The sequence below is a fragment of the Balaenoptera borealis genome (genome assembly GCF_965194805.1).
Source record: "Balaenoptera borealis genome assembly, chromosome: 4".
NCBI classification, from domain to species: domain Eukaryota; kingdom Metazoa; phylum Chordata; class Mammalia; order Artiodactyla; family Balaenopteridae; genus Balaenoptera; species Balaenoptera borealis.
Window position 1 is genome coordinate 85,149,425 of NC_138861.1, and position 23,434 is coordinate 85,172,858.

The 23,434-nt window shown below is 39.7% G+C and overlaps 2 protein-coding genes across 20 annotated transcripts in view; one reads left to right on the plus strand and one right to left on the minus strand.

The window, feature by feature from the left end:
• Positions 1 to 18,637, minus strand: part of LOC309628084 (uncharacterized protein) — a 30,174-nt gene extending 11,537 nt beyond the window's left edge. The window contains exons 1-4 of one of the 3 annotated variants that reach the window (XR_014244139.1): positions 7,585 to 11,103; positions 5,809 to 5,935; positions 5,058 to 5,212; positions 4,708 to 4,789 (exon numbers count right to left, since the gene is read on the minus strand). Coding sequence is in view for 1 of the 3 variants with exons in the window: in XM_082390814.1 (XP_082246940.1) it covers positions 4,783 to 4,789; positions 5,058 to 5,212; positions 5,809 to 5,935; positions 7,585 to 7,604 (309 nt within the window). In the remaining 2 variants the exon portion in view is untranslated. Of the gene's footprint in view, position 1; positions 5,936 to 7,584; positions 11,104 to 17,674 lie in introns of those variants that run through there. The other 2 variants (XM_082390814.1, XR_014244140.1) reach the window with 2 other exon arrangements.
• The window catches only part of APBB2 (amyloid beta precursor protein binding family B member 2), a 360,572-nt gene that overhangs the window by 174,592 nt on the left and 162,546 nt on the right, over positions 1 to 23,434 (plus strand). The window lies entirely within an intron of this gene.

Here is a 23,434-nt window from a genome sequence, read left to right on the forward strand (position 1 = left end):
TGGGAAAGGTGTAGCCTACGGTGGCACTTTCTTTTGGTGTTTTCCCTTATTGATGGAATTAATCTCTACACTGACCCCCTCCCCCCAAATTTTCATCTGCTGGTAGAGAAGAACATGAACCTCTTGGGGTAAAATTGGGCAATTTGTGTGAAAATATCATTAGATTCCTCAGCGGTTTCATTTTGATTCATACATAAGTTGTTTGTCCTGGGAAGCATTTTTGTAAAAGAAATAGCTCCCCGGTGTTAAGTACAGTAAAACATCACCTATTTAGCAACTATACTGCCAGTGGTTAAGTGAACTATTTCTATATACTATGTAGAAATACTGGGTTTTGTTAAGGAAAATAATAAAAGGGAGACACTTACCAGGGGCAGGATATAACCTGAAAAAGAGAACCAACTCTTTCAAAATTCTCAGAAAAAACTTATTTATGCTCAAGCTAATGAAAAGTTTAAGGTTTAAAAAGTTGAAAGTCTATTCATTAAAGACATTTCCCTTTTGACCTTTACTGAGGAACATTTTATTAGCCTTGTTCAAGTGATATTTGAAAGTGAGAAAGTAGTGTTTCTTTTAACATATATTTAGAAGTTTTGGATTTTAACTAGTCTAGTTGAGACCAGTCTTTCCTGACTTTTGTCTATATTTTGTAACATCTTTGGATTTTTCAGAGGAGTGAAAATTGTCAGAGAAATGAACAGGGTCCTAAAAATCAGCTACTTTTAATCTTATCTTCTCATAGCCCCTATTTTACTGATCATGAGATTAAAAGACTGGAGAACTGTATTGTGTCTGAATTCACTGTAAGCAAGCACTCACAAAGGCTTATTTCTTTAACCTAACCCTGCCTGTGGTGGATCCCAGGGCTCTGTTAATGTGATACAGATGTAACAGATAAAACCACCAGGGAAGGAACCGACATTTTCCCCACCTATAAGGCAGAGAAATTACAAGGACTATAGATGGGAAAAGAGGAGAAAGTAAGACATTAATTTGTTTAAAAAAAAAAAAAGTGTTTTTGAAGTGTGCTTTAAAACCACAGTGCTTTAAATGATAGATTTCATCAGTCTCCTGTAGCTGGATATGGCAGTAGGGAGGTTGAGATGAGCCCATTTCATCTCAGAAATGCCTGGATCTGCACATTATTGGAATCGTAATTATGTATAGTAATGTCACTGAGTTCACAACTCTCTATTACTTTTCACATTTAGAGACTTCATATCCTGTAGCCGATGGACACTGTCACCTGCTAGTGTTTGAATCTATATAAATGGCTCCTTGAGTGTCTCACATTCAAACTCAACCTCGTGTGTTCAGCGCCCTCCACTGAGGCCACACTGTCTTCCTCACGTCGTGGCAGCCTTTCTGCTGCTCTTCCAGGCCCTGTGCTCCCTTTTGTAGCTACATTTTAAATTTTACTGAAAGGTATTAAGTAACAGTAAAGTCTCCTCGGTTCCTCACTCTGGCCCCCATTTTTCCAGGGGCAACCACTACTTTTGTTTTAGTTTTTTTTTTTTTCCAGAAACCATTTTAGGCATATACCCACATTTATAATAAATATTAAAATTTACCCAAATTTTATAATGATATTTTTAAAGAGTCCTTACCATTTAGAGATACATACTAAAATATTATAGTATAATATAATATACTATACTGTTGTATATGGGATTTTGCCCATAAGCTGATCCTTGTTAAAGGTGGGTACATAAGGGTTTATTATTCTGTTCTCTCTCATTTTGTATGTTTAAAAATTTCCACAGTAAAAATTAAAACAAGAAAAAAAATGACACATTACATTGTTTTATAAATGCTTTGCTTTTTCCACCAAAGTATATATTTTGCAGATCACTTCATATCAGGATATAGCATTTTTCTACCTCAGGCTGAATTTAAGTATTAAGCATGCTGTTCCACCCTCTTCAAGCTCCATGATTTATTTAATGATTCCCTCACTGCTGAGTGTTTAGGGTATTTCTATCCCTGGCCCCTTCGCTTATTGAGTGCTGGTGTCAATAAGGGCTGGTGGTGAGCACCAAGTTTATTTTTTATTTTTAGTGATTTATTTATTTGGCTGCATCAGGTCTTAGTTGCAGCATGTGAGATCTTTTGTTGTGGTGCTCAGGCTTCTCTCTAGTTGTGGCGCGAGGGCTTCAGGGCGTGCAGGCTCAGTTACCCCACTGCATGTGGGATCTTAGTTCCCAGACCAGGGATCGAACCCGCGTTCCCTGCATGGGAAGGCAGATTCTTAACCACTGGACCACCAGGGAAGTCCCAAGAGCACCAAGTTTAAACTGCACCTGTGCACTGGCTTGGTCCACTGCCACTCTCTCCAGGAGACCTTTCCAGGGTCCCCTCGGCTCACCACTCATTTGCTCGGTGTCCTGGTGTTACTTAATGCTGGGGTTTCTCTACAGAACCCATTACAGGGCTTGGCATGTGACGTGAACTGGATTAGAGTTTTCTGACATGTTGAGAGGATACATTCATTTTTCATTCTTAAAGTCGCTTTTGAAGACCTTGAGTTTTAGAGTAAGGATGGCGGTATGGTGATGGCCTGTAATGGCTAGCTAAGGATAGACATTTTGAATCAGATGTGCTTGAAAAAGTGTGTTAGCTATGACCCAACTCTCTAAAGCTGTGAGATTGAGTTTTTTACAAATGTTAGAAGCCATCCCTTCAAAATCATCACTTCGGGATCTTTATTTCAGCCTAATGCAATGCCTCAGAATATTAATAATATTTGGGAATTCTTTTGGAATTTCCTTAGAGCCAGTTGTGAACTCCAACTGAAAAGACACCTCTTTACTTCATGATCACACAGATCACATAAATTAGCGAGTAAAATAAAATAATTGATTATTCAGCATTGGTATTTTTTTTTGAGTTCATCTTTCCAGTGAAACATACTGTTAGTGTTCACAATGATCACAGTCTTTTTTTTTTTTTTTTTTTTGGCCACACCGTGTGGCACGTGGGATCTTAGTTCCCCGATCAGGGATCGAACCCATGCCCCCTGCATTGGGAGTGCAGAGTCTTAACCACTGGACTGCCAGGGAAGTCCCACAGTCAATTTGAATTAAACACTTCTAATGGTGAAATCATTATTATATATGTTTTATATAGTATATATGAGTTTTATATATATATATATAAAATAAACACAAAATACTAATTGTTGAAAGAAAAGAAATAAGAGCAAGTATTTTGTAAGATACTAGTATGCAGCACCATGGTACATATATACATATATACAAAGTGTACATACTTGCTTATACACTGTGTGCTAAGCAAATATTCATCACAGTGGTGTATGTTGTATGACTAAATCTTGACCCAGTTATCTTTGGATTGTAGACTGTGCTCTGGGGAGCCTGGAAAAATAAATAGACTCATTTCTACCTTAGGGACACGCTTTCCAAGTTAGAATGCTATTTATAAAATAAAATGCACTGCCCAACCCAGAGATTGACCATTTTCTGTTTCCCTTTCTTTCTGAATCGCCAAGGCCAGCATGTTAGTAACTTTCTTTGCACAGTCAATCATGTATATATGTTTCTCCTCTTTTCCTTCTATGTCGCCTGTCCTTTGAGAAGCAAGAGGTTATTAGAAGCGGGGGGCGGCGGGGAAGCATCAGCGGAATTACTGAGTTTCATAGGAATTTAGAAAAGTTCAAAAGAATGCCCTAACCTGGATTCTAAAGGAAAGTGTTGCATCATTTTGGTACTTGAAAGTGGGAACTTTAAGTCTGTTCAGGTTTTGCCAGAGATGCAGTCCCCTCAGTGGCCCCAGGTAAGCATGATGGCTCAGATGAATATAGGTTGGTCAGATTGTGTGTAGTCTTTCCATTTAATCACCTGGTGTTTTATGTTTGCTTCATGAAAACTTTGGAAAGACACAACATTCTCATACTACCTGGGTACCGAGTTTGTACCAACAGGTAACTTAGGTTTAATTTGGGGCTTAATAAAATTGAAGATACAAAGTATGAAACTGGGTGGATCTTGTGGAATAGCCATTTCAAAATTAGGTTCATTACTAAAGTGTACAAAGGCAGAATATACACTGAGAAAATCAAATCTAGATGGTGCGACAGTGGGCCCAATGCTGCATTAATTTATCATTGAGAGGATGGGCTCTAGAGTCAACTTCCTGAGTTCAAACCTCAACTGGGTTCCATGTAGGCAATTTGCATAGCCTCTCAACTGTGAAATGGGGGTGCTGGTAGGGTTTTAGCATAGATCTGTTGTGAAGATTAAGTGAGAGCATCTTTGAAGAGCTCTTAGACAGTGTCTGGCATACAGCAAGAGCTTAATAAATATTAGTGCTTGTCATTATTAGTGATAATCATTATCAGTACAGCAGTGGGATAAAAGTTTACTTCTCTCTTAATTATAGATTACCTATATTTTGGGCTCTGATTTTATTACATATTAAAAAGATGTTTTTAAACTGGAGTGTAGTTGCTTTACAGTGTTGTGTTAGTTTCTGCTGTACAGTGAAGTGAATCAGCTTTATGAATACACACATCCCCTTTTTTGGATTTCCTTCCCATTTAGGTCACCACAGAGCATTGAGTAGAGTTCCCTGTGCTATGCAGCAGGTTCTCATTAGTTATCTATTTTATACATAGTGGTGTATATATGTCAATCCCAGTCTCCAAATTCATCCCACCCCATCCCCCCTTTCCACCCCTGGTCTGCATACGTTGGGCTCTGATTTGAGTTAGGACTTTCTGCATCTTCTAAGGGCAGCGATTGGTTTGTCTTCATCTTTGTGCTGTCAGTGCCTGAAATATAGCAGGTAAACTTAGTAAATGAATAATGACTAATTGAATAAAAATGGAAGCTATCTACATATATCCCCAAATGGCCCTGATGTATTGAGTAAATCATTTAATATTATATTTTAATCGATGTCTGATTTTGATATTGGGTACATATTTTGAACTTAATTGATCATATTGCCTCACAGTGCGGGGGGGGGGGATACTGATTAACAAATTACTGGGGAAGGCACTGAAATTCTGGGTGCCAGGTCTCATCTGTGATACTCACTCACACTCAGGTGGCCATGCTGGGACTTGAACCAAGATCTTTGGACCTAGCATCCAGCGCTTTTCCACTGTATCGTAGTTCTGAGACCTAGGCTCGTGGCACCAGTGGCTGAATACATCAGACTTTATCCACTTCAACTGGATTATCCTGATAATCTGAAAGATAGAAAATTATATTTTAGAGGACCTTTCCATTCCTGTAAACAATTGAGTTTTAGCTCAAATTTCAGCTCCTCTGTGAAACCATTCTAGACCCTCTGAGCTGTTGAAAGTCCTTTTTCTGTACCTCAAGGAAATATTTCCAATTCTCTGTTATCACATTCCTCTCAGCAGTTTGTAACCTTACTGGAAAGTTTTTGTTTAGACTTGGAGCTCCATGAAAGTGGGAGCTAAGTCTTCATTACGTGTGGATGTGAACCTCTTCACACAGTACATAACACATAGTGACAGGCTCCCTAAATGTTATCTGTTTGCTGGTTGGGTAGATGGAGCTGGACCACAAACATGCATACTCTGAGGTTTGCTACATCAGTACAGCTATAGAAATAGAAAAGGTAAGCACAACTTGTATAAAATAATTGTTCAGAGCACCTGGATATGGTGATTCTTATTTGTATTCTAGGCTCCAGGGAGGGACGAAGGGTTGGGGCCAGTAGTTCAGTGTGTCACAAACGTTCTTTGTATTTGAGTTTTTAAGTCTGCAAGCCAGAATAGCCAGGGTTAAGGAAAAGGACCATTTTGTTTTCACTTACCTTCACACTTTGCCTTGCATTGTAAGTTGAACCATGTTGCTGGAGAGATTGAATCCTTTGCTGTCTTAAGTTGGTTGGTTTCCAGTCTTGAGGCCAGCAAAGTGGAACTCTTTTGCAAGTTGGATAGCTGGTGAGGGCAAAAGCCAAGGCACAAACCTAATTATGTCAACACAATTGGCAGCACTAATTATTTCTGGCCTTAGCTAGCTTAAGAGTGTTAGAGCTTTGGATAAGTTTATATTATTAACTTTCTGAAACGTCTTCTAAGTGTTCATTTTATGTCAAATGGATTTTGGTAATTTCAACCATAAATTATTTTTAAATTGCTTTTTGAAAGCTCCCATCCCTTTAAAAAAAAAATTCCAGGATATAGAAAAGACCCAGTGTTCAGCTGGTTTGTCCTGCTGAATTAATTTTAATCTTTTAAACACCCTTTAGTGATTCACTAGCCTTCTTGTCTTGTCTTCTCAGTTGAGCGTTCCCTGATGTGACAGGAGGAATTCAAGAAGACAAATGTGAGATGTTTCCAAAATAGCTCGGACACATAGTTCTGGGATGGATGGTGTGATTTCCAAATTAGATTTTAGTACCTTGGGAGTAAGATTTATAAAAAGATTTTTTATCTCACCTCATGAACTTAAGGAAGAAAATGATTTTGCTCAATTAATTATTTTTGGAAAGTTCTAGAAACAATTTATATTCAGTTGAATGATAGGATAGGTTTTGGTTGCCTTCCATTATAAAGTATTATACTAGGTACTTCAGGGTACACAAAAAAATGAATACAGTGCAATGAGTGGCAACAAAAGTCTACCCGTCTAGTAGTGAACACAAGACCGTTGATATATTCAAGATGCAACCAGGAAGGAGCCATGAGATAGTGGAATGTTGTGGGGTAGGGAGAGCTTAGAGGAGGAAGAAACTTTGACTGGGATGTGGAAGCTCTGGCATCGAAGTTATCTGTGCTGGAGATTAAATAGGTTTTCAACAGATGAAGATGTGGGGAGATCATTGCTCTTCAGAGCTGTTAAAAAAGTAAGGAGTCCTTTTCTTTTTTTAAATTAATCACTGAAGAAGTGTAATTCATGATTTTTTTCCCCCACTCTTATGTCTGCTTTACTGGGATCTTGAAAATAAAAATTTTAGAACCTGGTTTGGCAGGTTGCTTGGCTTCTGGGGAGAGGGAGGGGACAGAGACAGAGTGGCTGCTTAGGAAATGCCTGGATGGAGTCCTCCAGTAGTCCTGCGTGAAGTGCTCCCAGAAGTGCCAGTGATGCCTCCTTGGAGGAGGGCATGTCGCCTCTAAGATTGTGACTCAGTGGGATCATAGAGACAAAAATACTACCGGCCACTTGCAGAAATTTTCTGGTCAAATTTCATCATGAACATTCTGCCCTGACCCACTGTCCTCACAAAAGAACCTTAAGTGAATAAACACATAGAGAGATTTACGGTTTTAAAAGCCAAGAGGCTATAGCAACATCCAGATAGTCGGCAAGCTTGGATGTGTCTACGTTTATGGGGAGCTGAAATGGATCTGCAACTTTACCATGATTTTCACCGAGGGGTAGTATCCATGGAAGTTAACAACCATTCAAGAGTTTGTGGGTTTGTTCACCATTGCTTTGTTTTAATTCATCCATTCATTTTTTCATTTGTTAATTCATATATAGGTACACATGCCAATTATTTTTTTAATGTCTACTCTGGGGACTGTGCTAGGTGCCCCAGACATAGAATTAAATTAGAACCAGTCTGTGACCTCAGATAGCTCACCTACAGTTTCCTGTCTCCATGGAAGACGTCCCCACTTTCTGAAATGCATCCCTGGGTTCTTTGTCCCATTTCACACGGCATGCCTCAGGAAGTACGGAAAGATAAAGCCCATCCCCAGATCCTGGGCAGTGTAAGTTTCCAAGCAAAGAAGAGAAGAAGATATTTAGATGTTATATTAGTTTCTCAGGGCTGCTGCAACAAATTACCATACACTTTGTTTTAAGCCTTCCGTGGTGGCACAGTGGTTGAGAGCCCGCCTGCCAATGCAGGGCAAGTGGGTTCAAGCTCTGGTTCGGGAAGATCCCACATGCCGCAGAGCAACTAAGCCCGTTTGCCACAACTACTGAGCCCGCATACTACAATAACTGAAGCCCGCGTGCCTAGACCCCGTGCTCCGCAACAAGAGAAGCCACCGCAATGAGAGGCCTGCCCACCGCAGTGGGCAGTGAAGAGTAGCGCCCGCTCGCCGTAACTAGGGAAAGCCCATGAGCAGCAGCGAAGACCCAATGCAGCCAAAAATAAATAATAAAATAAATAAATTGATTTAAAAAAAAAAAACCATACCATACAGGCTTAAAACAAAGAAATTTATTCTCTCGCAGTTCTGGAGGCTAGAAGTTTGAAATCAAGGTATCAGCGGGCTTATTCCCCCTCTAAAGGCTCTTTCCTTGCCTCTTCCAGGCTTCTGGTGGGTCCTGGCAAAGCTTGGCATTCCTTGGCTTATAGCTGCATCACTGCAGTCTCTACCTGTGTCTTCCCATGGCCTTCTTATAAGGACAACAGTCATTGGATTTAGGGCCCACCCTAATCCAGTATGGCCTCACCTTAACTGATTATATCTGCAAAGACCATGTTTCCAAATAAGATCACATCCTGAGGTTCTGAGTGGATATGAATTTTAGAGGAATACTGTTCAACCCAGTACAGATATCTTCGTAGATAATTCCTTAATATCTGCAACACAGAGGAGATGTGAAAGGATATTTGCAGAAATTTTGTGTTTAAATTTTTCAGGAAGGAAAGTTAATACTTGCAGATATTGTCAGAATTGATAAATGAATAGAGTATGCTGCAAAGGACCTCAAGATAGTTTTGGTTGCCTTCATCCAAATTCTTCTATGGGGGAACTTAGTGTGGACCTGATACTGGTGAATCTGAAACTATAAACCCATCTGAGATTGGGAATAAGTATGGGAAGGGCAGGAAAATGTGATAAAGACACTGTAAAGCTTCACATTTGGCAGTTCGGCTTGGTTCTGAACAGGATAGCTCAGGGAACTTGGCAATACGGGGATGGTGTTATTCCTTTGGATCAAAGCTTAAAAACAGACAGACGGGGATATCAGCAACAGCCATGCTTTTCTTACCTCTGTTTAAGAGACATTGCTTACCAAACATAGAGTATGTTCTTAGGAGCTATGCAGAATATAAAAGAAAAAATATGACCCTAAATTTAGGGCAATGCAAAGGCAATATGATGCCATGAAAATTTCAGAGATCACAAATGCACAGGGGAGCGCTGGGAATGTTGGGGAGTGCGCAGGAAGCCTGCAGACAGGTTTTGTCTAGCAGGTGATGTTTTGAATTAGATGCCAATGCTTAGAAATTGGGAGCTTTTACATAGAAATATGGGTTTCCCCTTTCTTTTCTAAATCCAGAAATCTCATAACACTGGGCTCAAATGCCATGGAGGCCCCAGTCAGCGGCAGCCCTTTAGATGGGGTCCTGCCTTCTGGGGCTCAAGGCATTAGGCCTGTGGATTCCTGCTCTAAGTGTCGGCCATCACACACATGAAACTATTAGAGTAGAAAGAACTAGGCTAAAGTTGGGCTTGCCTGTTACAGCTGCGTGCAATGTAATGCTATAGTAGCAGCACGCTTGCACCTACAGACTTCTTTTAATCATAGGCATCCTAGTCTCAGTCTCATGCCTTCTGGTAGAATTATAAAGTGTGACATGAACTGTGAAGCAAAACATGCTTGAAAATTCCAAAGCCATCTTTAGATGACTTCTCCGAGTTCTCCATCTGTTAATCTGGTTAGAGGAGGGAAAACATTAGCTTTTCAAAAGCTAGGTTGTAGGTGGTTCATAAATTTTGTGCTTCAAGTCTGGCTCAGTTGATACACCCAGTTTGCTTTCATACATGTGAGGGTAGTTACCAATTACCCTTATAATTTTTATATTGTGTTTCCCTTTCAGATCCCTTGGGTTCAAAACTGAAATAAAATCTTCCTATTCGAACAGATTTGACTAGAAAATTGAATCATTAAACTATTAGAAAATCATATGTGGTCAGCATTCCATGTGTAAGGGTCAGAATGTGAGAGGACGGGATAACTCCAGCTCTAGAACATTGTTGTCAGTATCTAAGAGAGGAGGTGATATTTATTACTACGTGAGCTTTCCTTTTTTTCCCTTTTTGTTTTGCCTTCTATAGATTTACTCTTGAATATGATTGAGTTTAATCTTTGCAAGGATTCTTCTTTAATATCATTAAGGACATTGTTAGGTGATCATTCTTCTTCCTCAGCATAATTTGAAGAAGTCTTCATATAGAACTGTACTGAATTGGTACACCTAGGATATTATAAAGGTAGATCTCCATCCTGTAAGTGGCTTGTTTAGGAAGCTGATTTTGGTCTGTTATTTTTTTGTTACCAGGACACTTTTTTTCTCATACACATGGTAGTGTACGTGATGGTTAGGTATACAAGATGGCTGGCCCATAAAAGCCTACTTAGACATGTGGAATAGTATCAGTAGAACTGTAGGACCTTTTCTCAGCATGTTCTAGAAGAAAAGGTGGTCATAGTTCTATGTGATTTTGTCAGAAAGTGAGAGAATGGAGATGACCCCCAACTCCAAACCATTGGGAAAGGGTTTTGGGAGGTGTAGCGAAGGAAGTTCAAGGGCTGAGGGTGGTGAGTTAGATACCTGGTAATTGAAAGCCTCCAGGGACACTTCTTTGTAATGGGCTAACTCCTCAGTTCCTACTTTTCTGTTTCTACTCCAGGGATGTGTCCTTTGGGGGACCTTTGACCAACATTTCCTTTCATCCTTTGCTTACTATGGACAAGGAAGACATTCTATGACCTCCTGCCTTTCCTTTTCTTTCCCCGGAATAAGCATCAGCTTCTTTTCAGTGTTCCCTAGTGTCTTTCACCTTTTAGTCGATGTCTTGTGCCTCTGTCTCTTGTTTATTTTTCCTCCACATGCTATGCAGTAAGAGCCCTGAGTCAGTGAATGGACTCTCTGTATAATGTATCAGAGAGAAGCATTTTCACCTCAGGTCCGTTGTTATCTTCAATGTAGTTAAGCATTATTGGGTTGGTAAAGTCTGGACAGTTTATTTTTAGTAAGGATGATAGGTTAACCTTAATCTACTCACATACTTTCAGCTGATGAATGTCTACTGAGTTCCTAGTATGTGCAAGGAACTGAGCTAGTTCTCTGGGTGATTCCAAGATTGAGGCATAAGCTTTCCTTCAAGGAACTCAGAGGCTCCTTCCTCAAGATTATTTTAAAGTTATTTATTTTATGTATTATTTATTTATCTATTCATGGCTGTGTTGGGTCTTCGTTTCTGTGCGAGGGCTTTCTCTAGTTGCGGCAAGCGGGGGCCACTCTTCATCGCGGTGCACGGGCCTCTCACTATCGCGGCCTCTCTTGTTGCGGAGCACAGGCTCCAGACGCGCAGGCTCAGCAATTGTGGCTCACGGGCCTAGTTGCTCCGCGGCATGTGGGATCTTCCCAGACCAGGGCTCGAACCCGCGTCCCCTGCATTGGCAGGCAGACTCTCAACCACTGCGCCACCAGGGAAGTCCCCTCAAGGTTATTTTAAATCTCTGTCTTACCACTTTCTGGGCTTTAGAGTCAAACATTCTGACTCATCCCAGTTCCATCACTTTCTTAACCTCTGAGTCCCAAGTTTCTTATCTCTAAAGTGGGAATAATAATAGTACCGACCTTATAAAATTGTTGCTTAAAGCCCTTGGTGCAATAACTGGCTCACAGAAAGCATTTTTTGAAATGTTAACTATCATTATAATTATTGTCGTATCTTTGCTATGAGATTGAAACCTTCTTCAGGATATAAGCTGTTTTACCTTTGTTGTTGTTGTCTTTAATCCCCAGAAATGACTCCATTTGATGGGTACTCACGTTTAAGTGAATGATTAGCATAATAGGTAAACTGTATTATTTATACTAGGAGTGCAACAAATTAAAGGTAATAGTTTACGTTCAAGAAGTTCACAGTAATTAAGAGGATGCATAAATCCTCTGCTTCTCAAAGTTAATGTACAGGAAAATCTCCTGGGGATCGTGTTGAAATGTAGATTGTGATTCAGTAGGTTTGGGCTAGGGCCTGAGATTCTGCATTTTTAGCAAGCTCTGTCATAACTCTGGTGTTTGACCGCACGCTGAGTGGTAACACCGGACTGTAAACCACAGGACGAAGCGTCCAGTTTGTTTTATTCACTGCTTTATCCGGAGCACACAGGATAAACAGTGCCTGGTTTACACTTGTGTTAAAAGAATAACATAAGCATACCTCAAAACATAAGTAGTTGGTACCAGCTAGATTTTTGCCAAGTATGCAGAACAGGTCAGGGTCATAAAGTTCCAGATAAGGTATTTCTTGACCTGGAGGGCTCATGATGCAAGAAGAGGACAAAATTGAAAGACAAATGGGGTTTGGAGAAATAAAGAAGTGGTGGGCACACGGAAAAAAGAAACTGGAAGAAATCAAAAGAAGAGTTTGCTCTAAGGCGCTGTTCTCAAACTTTTTGGTCTTGGGGACCTCTTTACACTTTCAAAAATTATTGAGAACCCCAAAGGTCTTTGCTTATGTGGATTATATCTATCAGTGTTTATTGTTTATTTATTTAGAAATTAAAACAGATATTTTAAAAAGTTACTTATTTAAAAAAGAATAAGAAACCCATTAATATTAACAAAACAGGATGTTTTGTGAAGCACAACCTTTTTCCCAAAGCCAGCAACAATTTATGAGAGAAGTGATAATTGTTTTATTTATTTGAAACTCTCTTTAATGTATGGCTTAATTGAAGGCATCTGGATTCTCTTATCTGCTTCTACCTTTAGTGTGTCTTAGTAAATTGTTTTGATTAAAGTAGATGAAGAAAATCCTTCCTACCTCTTACAGATATATAGGCAGAAATAGCCTTTTCAGGCAATTATGGATATTCTTTTTTTGATGTTACACCAAAACTTGGTAATTGGTAGTTTCTTAAAGGTTAGTTACAATGTAGAATCTGAAACCACAATAGTAAACTTTTTTGTACTGTGTTATATTAAAATCCATTGGTCTATCATACATAATTTTGTAACATCATTGGCAATTTGGAAAATGTTGGTTCAATGAGTTATGAAGATCTTCCAAATGTTGACACATTTCATTATACAATGTAAAAACATTACATTTGTTAATCTTACCACTCATCTCATCAGAAAAGTCATTAATTATTGGGAAGCTGTCAAGCTCTCAGTGGTGGATACGAGTTTTTCCAAAATTCTAGTTTTTGCTTGAAAGCTCACATTTTATCATTGGCAACACATACTGTCAGTTGTTTTCCTTGAAGTGACAGGCTCACCTCATTTGTTTTGAGAAAATGCCTGCCTGGTACCCAAGTTCGAATAACCATAGTTTGTCTGTCAGTGGTTCTTTCAAGTAAAAAGAGTGCTGGTTCCACATGCTTTTCCTTGAAACGACAATCATACTTTTTAATGCAGCAGAAGTGCTCTATGCATAATTACCTGAAAGAAGCGTATACGAGGGTTGAGATTTAATAAAATTAATAATTTTTACTCCTTCAACAAGGACATTCTTAGGTGAAACTGGCGTTGGTTTTAGTAGGAGTATGTAGTGTTAGGGAATACAGTAATTACTAGTATAATTTGTGCCATTTTCTTGCTTTGTGCTGAGATGCCAGCAATTTTATCTGTATTTTTTGCATCCTATCAGTTAAATGTCAGCTCAGTGAAAAAGACTATAAATAACATCTTAGTATTATGAAAATAATGTTGACCTCAGAGATCCCCTGAAATCCCCTTGGGGAACTTTTGCTCTCCATGAGAGGGTTAGTGCTTTCAGCAGTTTTGTTGGAGAGGAGAGTCTGTGAAGGATAATTGTGAGAGAGGTCAGATAGGTAGGTGGAGGCCAGATTGGAGAATGCTAACGCTTAATTGTGAACTTGCTTTTGTTAGCGAAACATGACTGATGGTTATGAGAAAAGAAGTGCCATTTGCAGGGTGGAGTTTGAAGACGGTATATCTGACATTGGCGCCTAGAATATGTCAGAGGGTCAAATGAGGCAAGCAGTTATGAGAGTTTCACAGCAATCCATTTGAGGCCATGAGGACTGGAGACTAGTAGCTTTAAAAACAGAGCAGAGGTGGAAGAAAGGAAATCTCTAGGATTTAGTGATAGATTAGATATGGGTGATGAGGGAGACAAGAGAATCAAAGATGTCAGATGTTCGGTTTGAAGACTAAGAAAATGCTGGTTTTCAGAAATAGTGAGGTTGGGAGGAGGAATTCGTTTTTGGAGAAGGATGCTGTTTTTGATCTTAGATGTATGAGTTTGTGACAATGTGGGAATAGCCAGGGGGTAATGTCCTGAAGTTAGAGTTGTGGCTCTACTTGGACATAATTCTTCCACTATGTGTAGGACTTTTATATGTTCTTTTGTTGTGTCTAAGTATGTTTTAACCATACTTAGATTTAGAAGAGTGATAGGATAAGGATGGAGTGGGAACATGGGTGTCCTAACCAGGTTGGGTGGTATTAGAGGGTTGCAACAAAAAAAAAAAAAAAAAAAAGAGAGAGAAAGAAAGAAAGCAAGAAAAGAAAGCAAGAAAGAAAGAAAGAAAAGAAAGAAAGAAACCACTGAAATAGTTAATGATGGTTTGAACCAGTCTGCTCTTTTTTCCCATTTTAAATATTAAACATGGTTTAGCCATACTTCTAGAATAATGGCTAGCTATCTCATTCACTGGTGATTGAGCTGTTAAACACAGGGATGACCCATTCCATTTCTCTTATTTTTACTTCTCTGCAGTAAAGTTAAGGGGCCACAAGCATTCTTTTCCACTCACAAGTTGACATTGTGGGTCTCTTCGAGGTAAGGCGCCCAGCAGTCCTTACCTGAAGTGGTATTCGTGACCTTTCTAGCTTACAGGCTCTAAAATGCAGATCTGTCTCTTAGGGATGGACTCATTTAATCAAATTCATGAGACTGAAATACTACAACAAAAATACCAGTTTAATTTCTGATGAGAATGATCATTCTTCCAGGCACTGGATTTCTTGACATTATACAATCAGCGCATACTCTCAGTGCCAGTGTATTATTTCCTAATTAGAAATAATTATCACACGACCTGATTTGCCCTAAACTACATGACTAGGCATTCTTTCCCTCTAGACAACCACACAGGAAACCCAGACATAAGCAGAAGTTTGCTTGGGGAACATGGTCTTAGCCAAAGGAGAGTCAGATGAAGCTCATGTGTAAATGATATCAAACTGGAATGGCCTGATGTGTCCTGTATTCCCTCCCTGTGGGATGATGCCAAAATGGACCCAGAATCCTTGAATTGGCTAAGATGCTCTCTTGTTTGGAATTTGAGTCTATGGTCTGCTTTTTCTAAGCTACCTAGGTTTCTGACGTAGGGTCTGCTTTAGTCCGGGCTTGCCCTTGTGTTAAAGTGCCATGTTCCTTTTAGAGTCAGTACTGATCTGGCCAAAATTTAACAAGAATTCTAATTCTAATGAAAAACATGTGTAAAAATACATCTCCTTTTAAAAAACAATGCTTTGTTTTGTTTTTGGTAGAAGCAGGAGGTGTTCTTAATTGCTGTAGGCGCCAGAAATTAAACCACTGGAAGTCTTTTCTCTGGCTCTTGACCCTGAAATGGGATCTGTGACATCAGCTTTGATGCCACGTAAAGATTGAATATTCAAAATCCCAGCTCTGTCATTACTTAATGGGTGATTGTGGTTGAGTCACTTAACATCATGCGTTTCCCCCTCCGTAAAATGGGGTTAATAGTAGTACCTGCCTCGTGGGTGGTTGCAAGGATTAAGTGAAGTAAGGCACGTGGAACACTTAGCACAGTGCTGGATGTGCGGTCAAAGAGGGACTAGGGGGCTTCCCTGGTGGCGCAGTGGTTGAGAATCCGCCTGCCAATGCAGGGGACACGGGTTCGAGCCCTGGTCTGGGAACATCCCACATGCCGCGGAGCAGCTGGGCCCGTGAGCCACAATTACTGAGCCTGCGCGACTGGAGCCTGTGCTCCGCAACAAGAGAGGCCGCGATAGTGAGAGTCCCGCGCACCGCGATGAAGAGTGGCCCCCGCTTGCCGCAACTAGAGAAAGCCCTCGCACAGAAACGAAGACCCAACACAGCTAAAAATAATAAAATAAATAAAAAAAAAAAAAAAAAAAAAGATGGCTCATGGCTGGCAAGCTTGCCTTCCACCAGCTTTAAAATCTCAGCTGAGAGAGAATGCCTCTTTAAAAAAAAAAAAAAAGAGGGACTAGGATCATGTACACGAACAAACACAAAATGCTCTCAGATAAGCACCGGAAGAGACGAAAATAGGCAGACAAGGATACAGTTCTTAATAAAGGCCTTGCAAGCAGAAGGCTGGTCTGCTTTCCATCAGGCCCTACAGAGTTTGGTTTGTGAGTCACTGCCCATGAGAATCAGCCTTAATTGAAAGGGTAGGGCAGAGGGGTGGGTCCTGAGGGTGGTGCGGTCCCCTGGGTCTGGGCATCAGGAGGTCTAGGTTCTGCCCTTGACACTCCCAGCCACAAGCCAGGGTTACTTGCACAAGAGTCCCGGTGTTTTTCCCCAGCCATCCCGTACTGCTCATTGAACAATTTTCCAAGTTTGGTTTACTCTTTTCCTCACTACTTATTCATGAGGCATCCCAGAATACTGTCCAGGAGATATCGAACATGTTGTTTAATTATTTCAGAAGAGGAATCTGTAGCTGCTAAAATGAACTAAAAAGCTATGTTGATAACCAGTCAGGTGAAGTATCATACTTTTCATTCACAAAAAGGTGTTCTGAGTATTAGCTGCAGAAAGTGTTAGCAAAGATGCTTTATTTTTCATATCTTTTTACTTTGCCACCTTTCACTCTGTAACTCTCAGTATGAGTTTGTGGTATGTGCATGTGTGGGAGAGAGACAGAGGCAGACAGAGACAGGATAAAACAAACGTTCTCTTGGTTGTAGAGTGCTGTCGCTGGTAGCGTTTATAACTTTCTTGTTCAGACCATCATGAACATTCTCATAGAAGATTCTTAAGAGAAGCCTCAGCCCCCCCTTGTGAAAGGGTAAGATGAGTAGAATCTTCAGCTAAAAAATACCTTCTGTTGTTCTGCAGATTCTAAAAGAAACCTAGAAAACTGAGGGATAAGCTAAATTAGGGAAGGAGAATTTTCAAAGCTGTAAATTTAAAAGCCCATCTGTTTTGGGAAGAGGGGTTAAAAAGTCTAGAGCTTATCTCTACATTTTGCTTCCTTCTCTGCTCATTTGCCAAAAATGAACAAACAAAATCATCTCACTTCAAACTCAGTGTCAAGAAGCAGGAGAAAATTGCTGTTGTTAGAACTCTGTGTATATTTTTTTCTGTGTTCTTTGCATATGTTTTAAAAAAAACATACTATATTATCCCTTCTATATTATCAACTCAAACACATGCCATACTTCATGTTTCCAAATATAGGTTTTTGGGGTTTTTTTGTAAAAATAAATAAACAGAATCATTTAGTATTAGTTCCTCTGGACCACCATAATTTCATCTAAAGTGTTTTGAAGGTTATATTCTTACACTTAAGGAAAGAACAGGTTAATATCAACAAGGGTATGAATGTTTCAAAATGCATGACATTCTCCAGGGGACTTTTTATCAGTACCAGAAAGCAAAATAAGAAATCTAAAAATCAGAACCTAATTTAAAATGACCATAAATCTGTGCAATCAGTAGACTAAATCTGCCACCCTCCTCTTACTATTCAGAATTCTCCCTGCTTCTTTCTCTTTTTCCCCCACTTACCTCTGTAGAGCATATAAACCCTATTTAAATCTTTATGAGCTGAATCTCAGAGTCTTTGCTTTCCTTGGCACAAGTGGAAGAGAAGATGCCATATACAGTTTGGAGTAACATGGTGAAACATAGTTTTAAAATGATGAATGTAGTTTGGGATGAAATAAATCACTATTTAACCTGCATTACTTTGCCCACGTGGATGCACTTGGACCCACCACTCATTTCCTGCATGATGGCATATTTGGACTGGATTCCATCAAGGCGAAGCATTTCCCCCAAGAGCTTGCCATAGTTCTGTCAAGAGCCTTCTGGAAGTCTGAAAGGTTTGGAATGGTAGGCTAATAAAATGCTGAGCTATTTGCTGAGTTCCTTTTTCTTTTTTCTTTTTTTGGTATAAAATGTGGTTATGGCACAAGTGCTTTCATGAGAAATGATTAACTTTGGATGAATTTCACCACTTGTTTTGGGCACTTTTGTAAAATGAACGCTTGTCTCAGGTTAGACACCTGATACAGCTGGAATGTTCGCGTGATGCAACAAACTAGGCAAAGTCTGTCAGTTTTAGGTTAAGTATTATTTTATAAAACAGTTTTTAGAGTTGGGTAAATAGCATGTGTATTTACTGGATTATGAAGAGAAAATGCATTTCTTACTTTCACCGCATTCTGGGGGCGCAGTGGAAAAAGAGTGGTATTTAGAGTCAGGTATATCTAGGTTTCAAATCCCAGATCCGCTTCATTGTTCTGTGTCCTTGGGCAAGTTATTAGGCATCTCTAAGCCTCAGTTTCTTCATTTATAAAGTGGGCTGATATCACCTTCCTCATAAAGTTCCTGTGGTGATCGAATGAGCTAACAACATGTGGAAAGTGTATGTGCTAAAATATGTGCAAATTGTGTGTAAGTGTAAAGTATATTCCTGGCACATGGCAGGAATCAATAAATATCTAGTTTCCTAAAAAATTAGTAATGCTCATTCCTTTGAGTTGGTGTTAACATGGTCTAAGCTATTATTGTAGAGCCAGCAGAATGGAACTTGCACTAGAGTAGATTTTATGGGTCTGAACCCTACTGCTTGCTCTGCCGAATGACTGTCATGTTGCTCAGGCTACCAGTGTGCTGTAAGCTCCTCCTTCCCTGCCTGCCCTCCCCTGCCCCAGTCTGTAAGCCTGGCTCTGTTTAATAACGACATGTTTCAGGCCTGCCTTCAAAGATGGCATTAGGATCCGCATTTCTTTTTAGGAAATCTAGAAACAACTTGCAAATTTTTTTCATTGTCCTTTCTGATATTTGAATATACATCATGATCATATGTATATGTGTTTATAAACCCCACACATTTGCAACATACTAATATACTATGCACATAGATTCAACATACAATAATAGAAATAAGTGGATACAATAACAATTAAGTATAAATAGAAGATATACTTTCTTCATAATCCCAGTGGACTATCTTGCACATCTCCCATTTTTTAAAAAATTGTGATAAAACACACATAACACAAAATTTGCCATCTTAACCATTTTTAAGTGTACAGTTCAGTTATATTAAGTACGTTCATATTTTTATGTGACTGTCACTGCCACCCATCCTTAGAACTCTTGTAAAACTGAAACTCTATATCCATTAAATAATAACCCCCTCATCTCCCCTCCCCTCAGCCCCTGACAACCACCGTTCTACTTTCTGTCTCTATGATTTTGACTACTCTGGGTACCTCATGTAACTGGAAACATACAGTGTTTGTCTTTTGTGACTAGCTTATTTCACTTAGCATAATGTCCTCAAGGTTGAATCATGTCTAGCAAGTGTCAGAATGTCCTTCCTTTTTAAGGCTGGGTAATATTCCATCATATGTGTATGCCATATATTGTTTATCCATTCATCTGTTGATGGACACTTGGGTTACTTCCACATTGTACCAGTCCCACTTTTGAGACTATTGGTGTAGCAGGTGGGCTAAAGACCTATGGTAAGTAAGCATAGGATGGGTAATAAGAAAAGATGCGGGGTTGTCCTTGGCTAGGGATTCAACCCTGTAGTTCTCACTCTGGCTTACATTATAATCTCTTAGCTTTAAGAAATTATCTATGCTGGGCTATTCCCATCATGGACTCTGATTTCACTGGTCTGTGATGGGAACAGTATTTATTTAAAGCTCTGGTATCAGTATTTTTTAAAGCTCTCCAGATGATTCCACTGTGCAGGCAAGGTTGAGAATCGTTGATTAACCTTTCAGAAAGTTTCACTCTTGTAAAACGCCTTGACAGTACTCACTTTATGGGAGTGATAATTGCCACCATTTCTTGAATGCCTACAGTGTGTTAGTCTCTATCCAAGCCTGAGGGAACTTAATCTTCACCACAATCCTACCGGGAAGATCCCTCCCTCCCTCCCTCCTTCCCTCCCTCCCTCCCTCCCTCCTTACCTTCCTCCCTCCCTCCCTCCTCTCCCTCCCTCCCTTCTTTCCTTCCTTCCTTCCTTCCACTGAGGCTCAGAAAGCTGTAAGAATCTTGACTTAAATTACATAGCTAAGCAACCAGAATGATCACGATTCACACCAAGGTCTGTCTCTTCGGATTTCATGTTCCCTTTCTTTTCTTTCCTTTTCCTTTTCCTGAAAATGTGATTGAAAGTCAGATGTTTGAACAGGGAACACTAAGGGGAAAGGAGTCTGTTTCTGGAGCACAATAAGGGTCTCAAGTCCATCTTTGGGACCTCTTCCTTGATGATTAACATAGTTTTAGCATTTTGTACGTGTTCTTTCATTTTCTTCTTTTTTTTTCCACTTGGACAGACAATCCACTGAAGATCTCTTTGAGGCCAGGATTTGCTCTTCCTGAATACCCAATGATTATTATCTTTGTTGCTGTTGGATTAGAAAGTCTGGTTGCATGCTATTTAATCTATGACTGTGGCATCTGTGATAGCATCCCCTAGAGCAAACACATTCCCCTTCAGATGAAGCCCTCGTGACACAGTGATCACTCTAAAGCTCGGCGTAACAGAGACCAGGATTCAGTGGGAGGTTTGATAATCTCTGTGATGCATGCACTTCCGTAAGTCACTCTGAATTGTTTATTAGAGTAATTACAGGATAAATAAACAAGCATATTATCAAACAAAGTAAATATGTAGCTAGTTTGAACATCTGACACATTTGGGAAGGCTTTGGGGAAAAAAGTACTTTCTAGTCGACTCGGGAAATTAAAAACTCTTGCGTTTTATTGATTTCCACTAAGCTTATCTGCACATTGTTTTTATAAAAGCTAAGTGATGAAAGAAAAGCCATAACTTTTGGAAGCATAGATTTTAGATGCAGAGATTTTGGTTTTGCTTCCTGGAAATGAGCCCTTTCTGCAGAGAAACGTCCACCTCTGGAAGGCATATTTCATGTACATCCTGGTGTGCTTCAGTGAATAGGCGAGGGGAGAAAGCATCTTGTGTGAGCTGAGCATGGCTTTCCTTCTGCCTCAGACCCCTGAAAAGTACAGCAAGAGGCAAGGCATAATGGATAGCTGCCTTCTTTGAGAGTCCAAGCAGGTAATAATGGTAACCTGACTGTTAATCCCATGCAGCAGTAAATGAGGTAGAAAAGGAGGCTACGTTAACCAACCTCCTCTTTCTTCTCTGTATCACTGAAAAATCCATTTGTTTCTCACCCACTATATAAACATTGAAAAATCCAGGAGAAGACTTTGGACAGCAGAAGAAAACTTCATTTATTTAGCATTCATTACAGTAATATTAATTGTATGTGTACCATGTCCTGGCCCCTGGCATTTATAAACAAAAGGGTGGATTTGGCGTGGGGGGGGCGGATTAAGCTTTAGTCATTTGCATTCGAGTATAGTGGGTATTGAAATGAGGGCTTTCAGCACAAGTACAATGGGAATAACACATCTGGATCAGATCTGGTTCTGCAGCTGTTGGGATTGTGTGTGGAGCTATAATATGGCTCTGAAATTCTTGTCAGAATTGGCTTTGAATCATCCTTGGGGCACAGTCACTTAGTCATGGTGACCATTTGTTTCTCGCCCACTGTATGAACAGTCTGTTCACATCCATTATCTCATTCAATTCATAAAATATTCCTGGATATAATTATTTCCATTTTTTTAGACATGGAAACTGAGGTTTGGAGAGATTGACTTCTGTCTGATGAATGCTAATGTTTGAGTGCAAAATCTCATTTTAATGTAGTGAAAGACCACAGAATCTTGGAATTTGAAGGGACTTTAGATTTTATCCACTCTAATTGTCTTCTAATTCCCTTCTGTTCCATCCTAAAGAGATGGTCATTAAGCACATGCTTAGGACGAATCCACTAGGTTTTTTGGGGCTTTTTAAAATAAATTTATTTATTTATTTTTCGCTGCGTTGGGTCTTTGTTGCTGCGCGCGGGCTTTCTCTAGTTGTGGTGAGCGGGGGCTACTCTTCATTGCGGTGCGCAACCTTCTCATTGTGGTGGCTTCTCTTGTTGCGGAGCACGGGCTCTAGGCGCACGGGCTTCAGTAGTTGTGGCTCTTGGGCTCTAGAGCGCAGGCTCAGTAGTTGTGGTGCATGGGCTTAGTTGCTCCGCAGCATGTGGGATCTTCCTGGACCAGGGATCGAACCTGTGTCCCCTGCATTGGCAGGCAGATACTTAACCACTGCTCCACCAGGGAAGCCATCCACTAGGTTCTTGGAGAGATGCTCTATAGCTCACAGAATCATTCTTTTTTCTTTCTTTCTTTCTTTTTTTTTTTGAAGTATAGTTGATTTACAATGGTGTGTTAGTTTCTGGTGTACAGCAAAGTGATTCAGATACATATATATATGTGTGTGTGTGTGTATAGGTATCTCCTTTTTCAGATTCTTTTCCATTATAGGTTATTATAAGATACTGAATATAGTTCCCTATGCTATACAGTAGGTCCTTGTTGTTTATCTGTTTTATATAACGTAATGTATATCTGTTAATCCCAAATTGCTAATTTATCCCCCGCTTCGCCTATGATAACCATAAGTTTGTTTTCTATGTCTGTGAGTCTGTTGGTTTTGTAAATAAACTCATTGTTATCATTTTTTTAGATTCCACATGTACGTGATATCGTATATTTGTCTTTCTCTGTCTGACTTACTTAATATGATAATCTCTAGGTCCATCCATGTTGCTGCAAATGACATTGTTTCATTCTTTTTTATGGCTGAGTAATATTCCATTGCGCACACACACACACACACACACACACACACACACACCCCCCACATCTGCTTTATCCATTCCACTGTCGATGGACATTTAGGTTGCTTCCATGTGTTGGCTATTGTGAATAGTGCTGCTATGAACTTTGGGGTGCATGTCATCTTTTCAAATTAGAGTTTTTGTCTTTTCCAGATATATACCCAAGAGTAGGAATGCTGGATCATAGGGTAACTATTTTTAGTTTTTTAAGGAACCTCCATAAGGTTTTTCATAGTGGCTGCACAAATTTACCTTCCCACCAACAGTGTAGGAGGGTTCCCTTTTCTCCACACCCTCTCCAGCATTTATTATTTGTAGACTTTTGGATTGATGGCCATTCTGACTGGTGTGAGATGATACCTCACTGTAATTTTGATTTGCATTTCTCTAATAATTAGGTTATCTTTTTGTTTTGTTTATGGTTTCCTTTGTTGTGTAAAAACTTATGAGTTTGATTAGGTCCCATTTGTTTATTTTTGCTTTTATTTCTTTTGCCTTGGGAGACTCACAGAATCATTCTCCATAACGAGTTCTA